The following is a 14556-nucleotide window of genomic DNA, read 5'->3' on the forward strand; positions in this document are numbered from 1 at the left end:
TTTCCCAGCAGAAATGCATCACTTTGCTGAATTTGTTGTGGGTAAGGAGAAGAAAACAGCTTCTGACCTCCTTCGCCTCATTTTAAATGGCCCTGAAATTTCCACATTTCCAAGTGTTGCCACGGCTTTGCATATCTACCTGGCCTTGAGGTGCGCCAACTGCTCCGACGGACGGTCATTCTCTCGTGTGTGACTTATAAAGAATGAACTGAGAGCAACCATGGGCCAGGATCGTCTCAGCTGCCTCGCCATCATGACCACGGAATGTGACATTTTGACAAAGTTGGATTTCTCTGGTATCGTCAGAAACTTTGCAAGTGCGAAATCAAGAATGAAAACATTATAAACATGTGAGTCCATTTTCATGTTGCTTGTATAGCAAAGTACAAGCGCAGATAGTAACATTGTAAACTGTTTTATTACATTAGTATTGGGCATTTATATTATGGTCGCCGGGTTTTAATGTAGTTAGATGGATAAATAAGTTAGTATAAGCTGTACACAGTAACGCAGTTCAGCTCTTTTTTATTTTTTATTTCATGTTTCGAGGTTTGTATCGGAGAGGGATTGGGGGGGGGGGGGGCTCCACTACTCTAATGTTCCGAGGCGTGTTAAACATATATCCAGCTCTGTCCATGTTTCCCCTACACTTCCCCCACATAATAATATTCTGACCACTGTTTTTAACCTTCCTCCTTTTATTCATCGTCACCACAAACACCACAAGCTTGTGCTGGGGGGAAACATGCTCTCCCGCCACTACCTAGCAATCCTTAACCCCCATAACTCTCGCTTCCTTACAACCACCAAATCCTGTTTTGTTCTGTGCTGTCCACTCATATAGGTAATCTTGTGGCTTTCCTGCTTTTGAGAGAATGAACCAGCTATGGTCATCCCATTCCTCACCACCAGCTTTTGACGCTCCATGTTCCTTGTTCCAGCAACACATTCCTATTCACTTGGATCTGCTACTCCCACATGCATGTTAAACTTCCCCACAATGCACAGCATCACCTCCATCTCAACCATTCCCATAATCCATCCTCTTCAGTGCATCCCCGAATTCCTGCGACTCCACCCCAGACATTCCCATTTGTGGCCCATATACCGACACAACACACCATTTGCCTCTCTATCACCACCCATGCCATAACTGTCCGTCCCTCCCATCGTTCCACTCTGACCACCTGCTTGCTGATCTCTTCCGATATTGTTATTCCTACGCCATTACTCCTTCCATCCCCACCTGCCTGCAACAGCTTGTATCCTCCTACCAACCTCCTCATCCTGTCCCATTCCCATCTGGTCTCCTGCACACACACAACACTCCCAACCTCCCTCTCTGCATCATCTCTACCACCTCAACTCCTCTCCCCCATTGATCCCACATTCAAACTGTCTAGCCGACCCTCACTTCTAAAGCGCTGCCCGCCTGACAGAGCTAGTACTATCTTGATTAATTTGGGACACTCAGGTTATCATTCTGGGATAAATTTGGGATAGGATTTGAACCCAGGATAGGATTTGAAGCTGGGTGGATGTATATTGTGGGATAATATATATATTCATATATATTTATCAGTATATGTTAATATTACTAAAAACAGTTAAATTGCATCTCAATGCAATTGCTTCCGGTCTTGCCGGTGAGGTTTCGTTTATTTGCAGCTGTCCACGCTCTTCATCGAAATCGAAGTTAAGTAATTGTTCCCATTTGTATTTTCGTTATAACTGTATTTATTTTATGGTGTGTGTACGTATATTGTGTCCCGAGGAAGATTTTCTGTGCAAATCTTTCAAACCTGTATAGAAAATCGTGTTAATTCATGTCGTGTCTTGAGGCCTTGTACAGTGTCCAACCTTGAGGCTTTGTTTTTCTCTCAGCGGTCCGTCGTTTGCGCTCCAATAACTTTCGTTCTCTGCTTTTCCCAGTCTTTTCACCCCATAGCCTACTTCCTTGTGTAAATCTCAACTAAAAAAAAACAAAAAAAAACATTTCCTTCTCTGTTCTTATTCTTTGTTCTCATTCGTTTATTCGTTCTTATTCGTTCGTTCGTTCTTCGACCACGTGTTTCTCCCCCATTTCCCCAGATAGTTTTCACGGTTATTAACCTTACAATGTTTGCACTTTCCCCTCAAGTTCTGTATTCCGTCGTATATTATAACACCTTTTTCTTCTTCTTCTTTAAAAGGCTGCTTTCTACTTGCTCACCAAATCTATTCATCCCCAAAAAAAATTCCATCTCTTATAGTGCCTTTTTTCTACATTCCCTAAACTCTCCTGCACTCCATCCTCCCTCCAGCGTCCTTAAACGTATTTTTGACTCGAAGGTCTCAAGAAACTCATTTTGCAATAAATGTTCGTTTCCCATTAATCGTACACTTTCTAAAATCCAATCTCACCCCTCCCCTCCAAATCTTCCCCATCACCCCTCCTCTCCAAGGCTCCCCCTTGCCCCTCCCCTCCTAGACTCCTCCCTCACCCCTCCCCTCCAAATCTCCCCCATATCCCATCCCTTTCAAATCCCTCCCCTTGTCCCTTCCTTCCTAAACTCCCCCCTCGCCCCTCCCCGTCAAATCTCCCCACCCTCATTTCTTCTTAATTTCCCCCCTCTCACTCCCCCTCCTCAAAGCATCCTCCCCGCTTCTTCCCCCTTCCAACTCTCACCTCCATCTCCCCCAACCTTCTGCCTCGCTATTCCCCCTCCTCAAATAACACCTCATTGTGCCTCGCCCAATCACCATCAAACCTTTTGTCCGCCCCATCCTTCCCTTTCTCCGAGCTATTCTGAAATCTCTGACACACCTTCAACAGCTCTCCCTACCTCTTCCATCTCTTCCACATCTTACCCTACCCCTCCTCCCCCCTGTTCTGTATCCGATGCTCCCCCCTTCCTCTTCATTAACGGTATGGACCTCAAACATCCGGGGCCTTCGTTCAAACTTAACTGATCTCTCCATACAGGTTGCTTCTGTCAAACCAGACGTGATCTGCTTAACAGAAACTTTCCTCCTTCATGATGTCTCTGATTCCTTAGTATCTCTCCCGGGTTACTCCCTCCTCCGGTATGATAGACCTGAGCCTCGTTCTGGAGGTGGGGTTGCTATCTTTATCAAAAACACTCTTCCTCACTCGCCCTGCACTGCACTCTCTCCACCTCACCCCCAGGAATACCTCTGGCTACGGCTTCCCTTTCGCTCCCACCTCGTTCATATGTGTGTTGTACCATCCACCAAACAGTGATGACTCAATCTACATCTCACTGTCTGATAATATGGACCAACTTCTATCTACTCATCCCAACTCTCTCTTCCTCATATGTGGTGATTTCAATTGTCACCATGCCAGTTGGCTGGGTGTGGGTACCTCCCTCACCAGCCATGGCTCCTCAGCAAAGGACTTCTGCGACTCACTGGGACTGACACAATCTGTCAATTTCCCGACCCGGATCTCAGTCAACGGAGCATCTTCTCTTCTGTACTTGGTTATGACTAACTTCCCTGAAAATGTCTGCTGCTCTTCTTCTGCTCCAATCGGATCATCTGATCATGTGCTTGTTAAAGTGGACATCTCTCTGACCATCCTCAGGGAGCCTGCTCAGCGTCGACGAGTCTGGAATTTCACTCAGGCCAACTGGCACGGTCTTCAAGCAGCCATCAATCATCTGGACTGGTCTCCCATCTCTACCACCTCTGACATCAACTCATCCTGGGGATTCTTCCAAAGTAAATTGCTCTCTCTCATGCACAGATTTATCCCATCTCGTCTTCAGTTGTCATACCCTTCCTCCCGTCCATGGTACACGGAATCTTGTGGTGAGGCTGTTGCCCAGAAACAACTTGCCTTCGTCTCCTGGAAAGCAAATCCAACGGAAGGAAATCTCATTTCCTTTCACAAAGCCCGAAACAAGTGTATGTCCACCCTCAGGAGAGCCAGGAAACAATATCTCTCCGATCTCAAGACCGAACTCTCTTATCTGTCTCCCTCTTCCAAATCCTGGTGGCGTCTGGTCAAATCTGTTTCTAGTGTTTGTTCCCCCTCCATCCCCTCCCTTACCTCAAATGGCTACACAGCTGACTCCGCACGTGAAAAATCTGAATGCCTCAACTCTGTGTTTGCCTTTAAATCTTGTGTCCCAAAACCATCCCTCTCTGTACCCACCATACCCAGTCGTACCCAGCTGCTCCTGGACTCCCTCCGTGTCCTTTCCTCCTGACAAGGTGAAAAAGTTTCTATCAACCCTCGACTCTGATTCTGCAACTGGACCTGACGGCATCAGCCCACGGGTCCTAAAATCCTGTTCTTCCGCTCTTTCACTCCCTCTCTCTGTTCTCTTCACCCTCTCTTTTGCTCAAGGTCAACTGCCATCTGCTTGGAAATCAGCCAACATCACCGCTTTGCACAAAAAAGGTGCAAAAACAGATCCTAGCAACTACAGACCAATCAGCCTTCTCCCAATTATCAGCAAAGTCATGGAATCCATCATTGCTTCGGATATGAAATCTTTCCTCTTCTCCAATGGCTTGATCTCTGATCATAAATTTGGTTTCAGACCAGGTCACTCTACTCTGGACATGCTGCTTCTGCTGCCTCAACAATGGATGGAGGTCCTCAATGCCAAACAGGAAATTAGAGCTGTCTCCCTCGACATATCACGTGCCTTCAATACGGTCTGGCACCCCGCTCTGCTCACCAAACACTCCTCCTTTGGTATCCATGGAAATCTCCACGCATGGCTGGCAGACTTCCTCTCTAGTCGTAGTCAACGTGTGGCCCTGAATGGGTTTCTCTCATCTCCTCTTCCTGTTCAGGCTGGAGTTCCCCAAGGCAGTGTTCTGGGCCCTGTGCTTTTTCTGGTCTTCATCAATGATCTCTCTGACTCTCTTGAAAATCCTCTCTATCGCTTTGCTGATGACTCCACTGTCTGCCGCTCCATTCCTCATCCCTCAGATCGGCAGTCTGCAGCCTCCTCACTCTCTGCAGACCTGGACAAAATCACAGACTGGGCAAACAAGTGGAACATGTCTTTCAATCCTGACAAATCTCACACTCTTACGATGTCTCTCCGAAAAGACCGACTGGACAACCCTCCCATCTACTTTCTGAATAATCCTCTCCAAGAAGTTCTGTCACTCAAGCTTTTGGGTCTCACTATCTGCCATGATCTTTCCTGGGAAAACCACATTTCCAAGCTGGCCTCCACAGCCAGTCGCCGACTGGGCATCCTCCGTCGTGCGAAGTCCTTCCTTGGCACACCTGAGCTCCTCACCACATACAAGGCTATCATCCGCAGCTCAATGGAGTACTGCTCTCCCCTCTGGGCTGGTGCTCCTGCCTCACACCTAGCTCGTCTTCACGCTGTTGAAACCAAAGCGTTCAGAATCATTGGAATCTCCCGCGATGACGCTATCTCCGAGGGCCTTTCACTTAATCACCGCAGGCAGGTTGGTGGTCTTTCCGTCTTCTACCGACTCCTCTCCGGCCTTGCTCCCCCAGCTCTCTCTGGGCTCTGTCCCCCAAATATTCCTGCAGGTCGCACAAGATCTGCCTGCAACCCTCTTATACCCCCATTCCACTTATGCCGATCGACCCCGATCTGCACAACGGGAACGATCCTATTTGGAACGGGATCAATCGGCATGATCGTAAACGGAACGTCTTCGATCTTTGTCGATCGGGACAAAAAAATAGATCGGGGCGATTTTTTAAACATGTTAAAAATTTCCATCCCGATCTGAAATAGCGGGACTGATCGTGATTACAGCGTGAATGCAACGTAGTCAATCGGAATGATCGTAGTTAGAACGGCTTGATCGTAGTTAGAACGGCTTGATCGTGATTACAGCGTCGTTGCACCGGGAGGATTATCTTGTGCCGTTTCGACGACGATCGTTACCTATCCGTCCCGCTCCAATGCCGATCAAAGCCGCTGTATATAAATCGGTCCGGATTGCATCAGCCTCACCCGATCAAGTCTTTCGACACGACAACATCGCTCGCAATATGTCCGATCAAAAATGGCACCGAGGACCAAGAAGAAGTCTACGAATAAGAAGATTGTTGTTACCCCCCCCCCCCCCCCCCCCCGGAGGAAACTGCACCTGTTGAAGCTGCCCCTGCCCCTGAGCGTGAGCCTGAAATGGAGAAAGAAGAGGCAGAAGAGGAGCTGCCTTTAGAGCCTGTTGAACAAGAAGAGAGTGCTCCCACGAAGAGGCAGAAGAAAGACCGGCTCCACGTGAACTGCACAGACCAGGAGGAAGAAGAGATTGCGGACTTCCTCGAAAAGAACCCGGTCCTCTACGATAAGAAGATAAAGTTGTGGAGAAACACTCAACATAAGGATAACATCTGGAAGACGCAAGCTGAGAAAATGGAGCGTGAAGTCCTGCTGCTGAAGACCTGGTATGACTCCATCCGCACGAGGTTCGGCCAGCTGAAGAAGACCAAGTCTGGCCAGGGCGCCGTCCAGCTCAGTGAGAGAGACCAGTGGATATGGGGCCGGCTGCAGTTCCTCCAATCACACATCGGCGAAGTGAAGAGGAGGCCCATGGTCAGTGTAAGTATATGTCCTTTGTTGCATTAATGAATTTCTCGACTTTGTTATGAACATGTATACCACCTTCCTTATTAGTGTATGTACTTATAATTTGTTCTTCTGTTCACAGCTCACAGCCATAGCCACAGACACAGGCACCAGTGATGCTGCAGTGGTGGTCATCAGCAGCCCGACTGAGTCCACACCCACCTCAACCATCGCTTCATCCACCCGAGGTAGGAGGCAGGCAGATGCAGACGCTTTGATGGAGCTAGACCAAAACCAGGCCCAGATCACAGACTTGGTCAAGCAGCTCCTCGAACAGATGAAGCCAGCCAAGAACAGCGAAAGGTTCAAGTTCTGTGAGTATATCTACGAGGTCCTGGAAGGTCTGAGTCACGAGGTGTACAGGAAGGCTTCAAGGGAGATCTGGGACTGCCTCCAGCGTGCCCGTGACGTCGATGACAAAAGGCAGACCCAGCCTCAGCCTGGATTTTCGCAGCCTCAGCCTGGGCCTTCTCAGCAGTACCCTCACCAGTGGCAACCGGATCCCAGCCAGTGGCCAACTCAGCCTGCAAGCCAGCCACAGGACCCTTTTAGTGTGTGGCAGTCTCACCCAGCCTGGCTTCAGCAGAACTTCCAACCCATCTCCAACACTGCACCCCACCAAGGCAAACAGATCACGCAGTTGCAAGCTCCGATACCAGGCAGTGCACCCATCACCAGCACCCCATTGGCAGCAGGAGATGCATCCCTAGACTCATCATCCCTCCACCCGAATACCTGTCTCAGCAGTTTGCTCCGCCAGATCCGCCAAGACGAGGAGAAGGAGAAGGAGGGAGATGGAGACACTGCTAATGATCTATGAGTCTTTGTGTTTTGATGATGTATGAGTGAAAGTGATGCTTTGTGTTGAATGAAGAATAAAAGTTGAAAAAAGAACACTTTTTGTCAACGTTGTTAAGTGGAATTGATAACTGCATGAGCCAAACTGCATTGCCCAATAACCCCATGGTCTAAAATTAAAAGCGGTACAAGTTAAACAAATATTATTAATGATCAATTTTACCGCTTTTAATTTTATGACCTTTTAGTTAAGTGAATGCAAACTTTGATCCCCTCTACCCAGCAAAAACGTGTCAAATTTTTAGCTTTTATTTTGAAGACCTTTCATTTTGCAATGCATTTTCATCCCCTCAACCCAGCAATAATAACTTCTCCCTTTCCAACCAACACAAGGCAAAAATTGAATATCAAGTTTCATAATGTTTATTGTCACATGATTATCAATAGAAATCATTATCAATGCAATACAAAACAATACAACAATGTCCTCCAAAATGTCTTTCAACTCCTTCCCATAGTGTCTCTAATGATGTCTCACCATCCTCTCCTGCCATGGAACTGCACCAGCAGGGCTGTTAAAATAGAGTCTCAGTACCTCCCTCTGACGCTTGGCCTCCACACTGTCCCTGTTACCTCGAACTGCCTGCTCCACCTCTAACATGTTGGCTTGATCTCTCCATTCACCAGGGATGATGTTGTGTCGATAATCCTCCTGGTCCACCTCGGCATGCTGAATACTTGAAAACCGGATGCGGAGCATGTTGTGCAGACAGATAGCAGTTTCGACCAGGTCACGCACCACCTCAGGATACTGTTGTAGTGTCTTGAGCAAGCATTGCCAACGGTTTGCCAAGATGCCAAAGGCGTTCTCCACCACTCGTCGACCCCTTGAGATGCGGTAGTTGTAGACGAGTTGTTCAGGAGAGAGTCCACGTCTGGCATAGGGTTTCATCAAGTAGGTGCGGAGAGCAAAGGCATCATCTCCAAGGATGAAGAATGGCATCTCTTCATCATCGTTCCGCATGGCCAGGGGGTCGGGGAATCCAATGGTTTCATTCTCTATGCACTCTTTGAGCTCCGAAGCATTGAAAATCTGAGCATCTGACATGTGTCCCATTCCACCAACATCCACCCACAAGAACTTATAGTCGGCGTCCACCAGTGCCATCAACACGATCGAGAAGAAGCCCTTGTAGTTGTGGTAGAGGCTGCCTGAGTTGGGTGCGCATCTGAGGGCGACGTGTTTGCCATCAAGAGCTCCGAGCACATGAGGGATGTTCCATTTACTTTCGAAATCATCAGCGACTTCTGTCCATTCTTCTGGGGTGGTAGGGCACTTCACCATTTCTTCTTTGAACTCTGCAACGATGGCTTGACACACCTCCGGAATGAACTTGACGATGGTGTTTCTGCTGACCCTGAAGTCGTAGGAGAGAGTTGGGTAGAGGTCTCCTGTAGCCAGATGCCACAGGGTGATGGCGAGCTTCATTCCAGGTTGTAGGGCCTTTCTCAGCCTGGTATCTTCTTTCTCAATCCTGGGGGTGATTCTGTGGAGGATTTCATCAAAGAGAGCAGGTGGCATCCTCACAAAGTTCTGGAAAGAGTTGATGTCCTCCAGCCTCAGTTCATTCATCAAGCGGTCGTAGTGCCCAAACTGCAATCTTCTTTCTTCTGTCAACCATGGCCGGACCCAGAACTGAGGGGCTCTTCTTCTTCTTCTCATTCTTCTTCTCACTTGAGCAGCTCTTCTTTCATTAATTGCATATTGTTAGAGAAGTAGAGCAAGCTGCAGACGGCCATTTCTCTGATGTTTGATCCATGGCTGTCTTCGACGATACTGATGATCGGCAAGCAAATCGGGCCCTATTTATACGGATCGGGACCTGAAATCTGCTTTTTAGTCGGCTTAAAGACGGGAATAGAGCGTAGTTAGATCGGTTTGGTCGGGAATGACATAGTTGAAACGGCAATAGATCGGCAGCATCGGCGTTGGATCAGTTTTAGATCGGCGGCGATCGGGAATGCATCGTGTCAGAGCGGCGGCAATCGCGAATGCAGCGTGGTTACAGCATACGCGAGCGGGAACACAGCGGCTCTAAACGGCTTCGATCGGGTCTTCAGGGACCCGATCTACCCACGATGAGCGTGGTTACAGCGTAGTGATCGTAATCGGAGCGTACTTAGGACGTAGATACAGCGTAGATACAGCGTAGATGACCAGTTTTTTCCAAAGTGTCCCGATCGCTCCCGACCTGGAGATCGGGGCTAATCGGGGCCAATCGGCATAAGTGAAATGGGGGCATAATGGTTAAACTGCCAAAATCAAGACTCTCTGCTCACCTTCACTCCTTCATTCCTCTTTTCTCCCGCCTCTGGAACAAACTCCCTCACTCTCTTCAATCCCACTCCTCCCTCCAGGTCTTTAAAACGGCTGTTCGCCACCATCTCTTATCCTCCCCAATCCAAAACCTTGATCTTTTCTACCCCCGCTAATTTCACCCCAAATCCACTTTTTTGAGGTGACTTTTGACTTCTTTCCTGGAAGTCCTTGGTGTCCTTGCGTTTTATACCTATCCTGCCTCCCCCCAGGCCCTCTCCCTCCAAAAACATATCCCGATGTCCCTGCTCTCAAATGTTGTGTTTGTGTGCTTCCTCCCCTTCTCTCCCCATCTTGTCGACCGCTCCTCTTTTTATATACTTTGTTTGCTTGTTTGTTTGATAAATGTTAGCTCTTTCACGAGCCTCGACTCCGTATACAAAAAAAAAGAAAAAAAAAAGGTGATCTTGTGTAAAATGGGTTTTCATACCGTGCAGTTTGGCCAAGCCTTGGAACCGAAGAGATAACCTTTGTCCTTTAGTGAAAGGCTCAGGGAAGAGTGTTGACTCAGCCCTGGGGTAAAATACAAGAGTCAACTGACTGAGATTAAATTGTCAGAGAATGTTGACCTTTTGGCTCAAACAGTGACCCGGTTCCCTTCTTCCCATGATAGTCATCTTTTGTAAACCTCTTAATGGTTTCATGATAAAGACCAGATGGGTCTGGTCTGGGTTTTGGCACCAGCCGCTGAGTTCTGTGTTGATCTCTGAATTTCAATCGCACTACATCAAAGGATCGAGGGTCCATCTAAGGACCATGCTCCGAGGGCAGAAAGACTGGTCATCAGAGGAAGCAAGACGAGAGGGGAGAAGATTTCTTCAACCAAGCGTCGCGTTATCTCTTAGTTCGATTTTGTGTAACAAGTTTTCCCTCTAACTTCGGAATAAATCTCGGCTCGGAGCTCCTTGAATCTGAGTTTCGTCTTGAGTGATTTCCTTAGATCAGGGTTCAGTAAAAGTTCCCTGACAATATCATAAGCAAGGGTTCACAGGGTAACTGTACAGGCAAATCCGAACAATATTAACCAAAACACATCAAACCTTGATGTACGTGATAACTGGGTGAGACTTGCGAATTCCAACCCAGGCAGCCGGATCCACGGGCGACACGTACAGGACCGATGCTCGTAAAAGGTTTTCTTCTATATTGGTCTCATTAAGGAGAGGCTGCATGGGATGGGATGGGAATTGATGTGGGAGGGACGGGAGGAAGTAAGAGATATTTGATTTAAAGCAGACATGACAATCTGTCAATTATATTTCCTTACTATAATTCAAGGACCGGTGTGTGTGTGTGTGTGTGTGTGTGTGTGTGTGTGTGTGTGTGTGTGTGTGTGTCGCTCTACTCCTCCTACAATCCTGGGCCCGTTACTACCAGACTTCCTACAAAAGATCAGCATGACCCCAATTAGTCTACACTCTATGGGGTGTTTTATCTCTCGGTGGTGTTTGGGGGAGGAGGTGTATCGTGTAGCGCCACGTCCAGGAGGGAGAGGGTATTACAAGTCCGCACAGAGTTGTTTTGAATTATAAGCAGTCGGAATGTTTTTGCTTCAGGCACGTAAGCCGGTTATTCTTTTCCTTTTTCAGGAGCGATTGAGGGAGCTGTCAGTTGCCTATACACCACCCAAATAAAGGTATGTGAAGAGCGCGTTGAAGTTGAACCCTCAAATCATGAGCTTGAAGCTTGAATATTCTGGATGGATATTAACAAGACTCCAGAGCTGATGCATCTCAAAAAAAAATTGTCTTTCTATCAGAAACAAAGAGTAAATGGTGATTTGGAGGGAGGATGTGGGGGGGGGGGGGGGGATGGTCCAGGTTACAAACAGGACGAAAGAATATGAAATAAACCTGATAAAGCAGTGAGGTTTTCAGGCCATGCTACATTGCTACAAGTTGGACAAAGCTCCAGATTAATGCAATGAAAGATCCAGAGAAATGGCATCAAATAGAATAATTGGGAGCCATTTCCCCCAGAAGTCTCCACACATTTGTGGTAATACCTTTCGGGTACCCCGAATTCCAGTGCTGATATCATTACTCAAAACCTTCAATAAACCTCATGCTCGCTGAAACTGCAATCATATCAATGACTATTGCATAACAACCGTGGAGTTAGACCAACCATCGTGCAGTTGCTCGAGTAGGCCAAAGGTTCAATGGTATCCAACTGGTAGATCATCTTGCAAATGATCACCACACATGTCCAAACGGTACAGATGCTGGAGGCGAGGGGTCGAAGAGATGGGAAGGGCAGTGCAAATGACCACAAGATGATGAAAGGGTAGTTGAGGAGAGACACCTGCAGGGAAAAAGAGTTATCATTAAAAGAGAAGAAATTCGACAAAAAAAGAAAAGTTTATGATTCACAAAAGAGAAAAACAAATACATTTAGCTCCATGAAGTACAAACTGAATGTTTAAGCTTTAAAATAAAATTACATGAAATTGCTCGATATTTAACCGTCACCCTATAGGAGAAGGCCTTACCGTGAAATGGGGTGAATAGGGACAAGGGACACAAACTGAAAAAAAGTTCGGAAACTTTTTTCGCTGAAAATTGATAACAATACTGATTTGTTGATATTTGGGTTAAAAGTGTTCTCTTGTTTTTTTTTAAAGCAACTTATAGTCCCTATTAACCCCATATATGGGTTAAATAGGAATAAATAGGATTTTATGGCTGTCCCTATTCACCCCGTTTTACGGGTGAATAGGGACAGTCACTAACACAAAAAAATAATAATCAAGAAACAATCCCGAGTTTCCAACTTATTGCTAAATTGATAGCTCAGATGGATGCACATAATACGCACCCATAATATAAACCACGGTGCCAATGAAAAGAAATATGGGATAAAAAGTTTCTCCAAACTGTCCCTATTTCTTGATTATTATTTTTTTGTATTAGTGACTGTCCCTGTTCACCCGTAAAACGTGGTGAATAGGGACAGCCATAAAAATCCTATTTAACCCATATATGGGGTTAATAGGGACTATAAGTTGCTTAAAAAAAAAACAAGAGAACACTTTCAACCCAAATATCAACAACTCAGTATGGTTATCAATTTTCAGCGAAAAAAGTTTCCAAACTTTTTTTTCAGTTTGTGCCCCTATTCACCTTGCTGTCCCTATTCACCCCATTTCACGGTACCTATTGTAGGGTTTGTTTCTACAATTAGTGCTCACAATTTTTAATTGGACCCTCAGAGTTCATTTGACCCCTGGGAGTACTAAACCGACATTTAGGTTTTCTTTTGGTTTTCTTCCGTCACTCCCAATTACCAAACTTTATCAATGTCCGAACCGTATCTCATATCCGGCTGCGACTTTCAGAATGAAATTTTGCATCAATAATGCGAATAGTAAGTATGCTTGACATCATTTTTTTACCTTGACCTAATTTTAAGGTCATCACCTAATTATAGACATTTTAACATTTTTCACCAAAACACGACATAGGTTTATCACATCAGAATGTAATTGCCCTCCCTAGATAGCCTAGAGCAATGTGCATTTACATTTAATTTACATAATACATCTCTGGGTTAAAGGTCAAGGTCAAATGGTCCGAAAAAAAATGCATTAACGTCATCGGTCATTTTTTGCCAATGAGGAATCCCAAAGACTGCTGGGCCTTACATGACGTTCTTGCATTATAATAGTGTTACCTGCACTGAAGTTATGCACCTGATATTTGATTAGTGTCCTTGACCTACTTTTTGGATTGTGAGCTAATTAACAAAAAACACCTCTTTGATTACAACTTGAATAAAAAGATGATTAGTACAACAAACTTTCATATAGACATCAACAGAGACATTTCAAGGACAAACAACAACAACAACATGCATTTTAAGGCCACTTTCCCTGCTAGAGCGGGGGTTAGCCTTGCGGTCCCCATGACAATCTTCTCCATTTTGCCCTATTTTCTGCATCTCTCCTGGGTAACCCCCTTGCCCGCATTTCGTCTTCCACCATCTTTAGCCAAGTCTTTCTCGGTCTTCCCCGTCCTCTACTTCCTCCATTTCAAGGACATTTCCATTTAAACAGAATTTAAAAGAACCACAAAGCTTTTCGTTGTGCATTCCTCAGGTGATATTCCCACAAGCACAAGGTGAATGAGACATTGAAGAAGAACCTATCGAGGCCACCTATCAACAAGGCCAATTCCGATTGGATGCTCTCTGCTGACATCTTCACCTCCCAATGCTCTAGGTGGGAGGAGCCTGTTCAGTGTTCACCACTCCAATTGGAGGTTGCAGAGTCTGGGTGGGGTCACGAAGGCCACTGCACAATCTTCTTCATCAACATTGTGACTGGGAGATGTGTTTCTGTTTCGTGCGTGACCACCAAGGGTAAGTCGTGGGTGATCACCAAGGGTAAGTCATGGGTGACCACCAAGGGTAAGCCGTGGGTGACCACCAAGGGTAAGTCGTGGGTGATCACCAAGGGTAAGTCGTGGGTGACCACCAAGGGTAAGTCGTGGGTGATCATCAACGGTAAGTTGTGGGTGATCACCAAGGGTAAGGTCGTGGGTGATCACCAAGGGTGAGTTGTGGGTGATCACCAAGGGTAAGTTGTCGGTGATCACCGAGGGTAAGCCGTGGGTGACCACCAAGGGTAAGTCATGCGTGACCACCAAGGGTAAGTCATGGGTGATCATCAAGGGTAAGTCGTGGGTGATCACCAAGGGTAAGTCATGGGTGACCACCAAGGGTAAGTCATGGGTGATCATCAAGGGTAAGTCGTGGGTGATCATCAAGGGTAAGTCGTGGGTGATCACCAAGGGTAAG

At 46.5% G+C, this 14556-nt stretch overlaps 1 protein-coding gene across 1 annotated transcript in view; it reads right to left on the reverse strand.

The window, feature by feature from the left end:
• PIEZO2 (piezo type mechanosensitive ion channel component 2) overlaps nucleotides 1-14556 on the reverse strand; it is a 474200-nt gene that overhangs the window by 197085 nt on the left and 262559 nt on the right. The window contains 2 exon segments of the mRNA XM_078785142.1: nucleotides 10800-10925; nucleotides 11887-12063. Coding sequence (XP_078641268.1) covers nucleotides 10800-10925; nucleotides 11887-12063 — 303 coding nt within the window.

Source organism: Myxine glutinosa, chromosome 9, assembly GCF_964187855.1.
Source record: "Myxine glutinosa chromosome 9, kmMyxGlut1.1, whole genome shotgun sequence".
NCBI lineage: Eukaryota > Metazoa > Chordata > Myxini > Myxiniformes > Myxinidae > Myxine > Myxine glutinosa.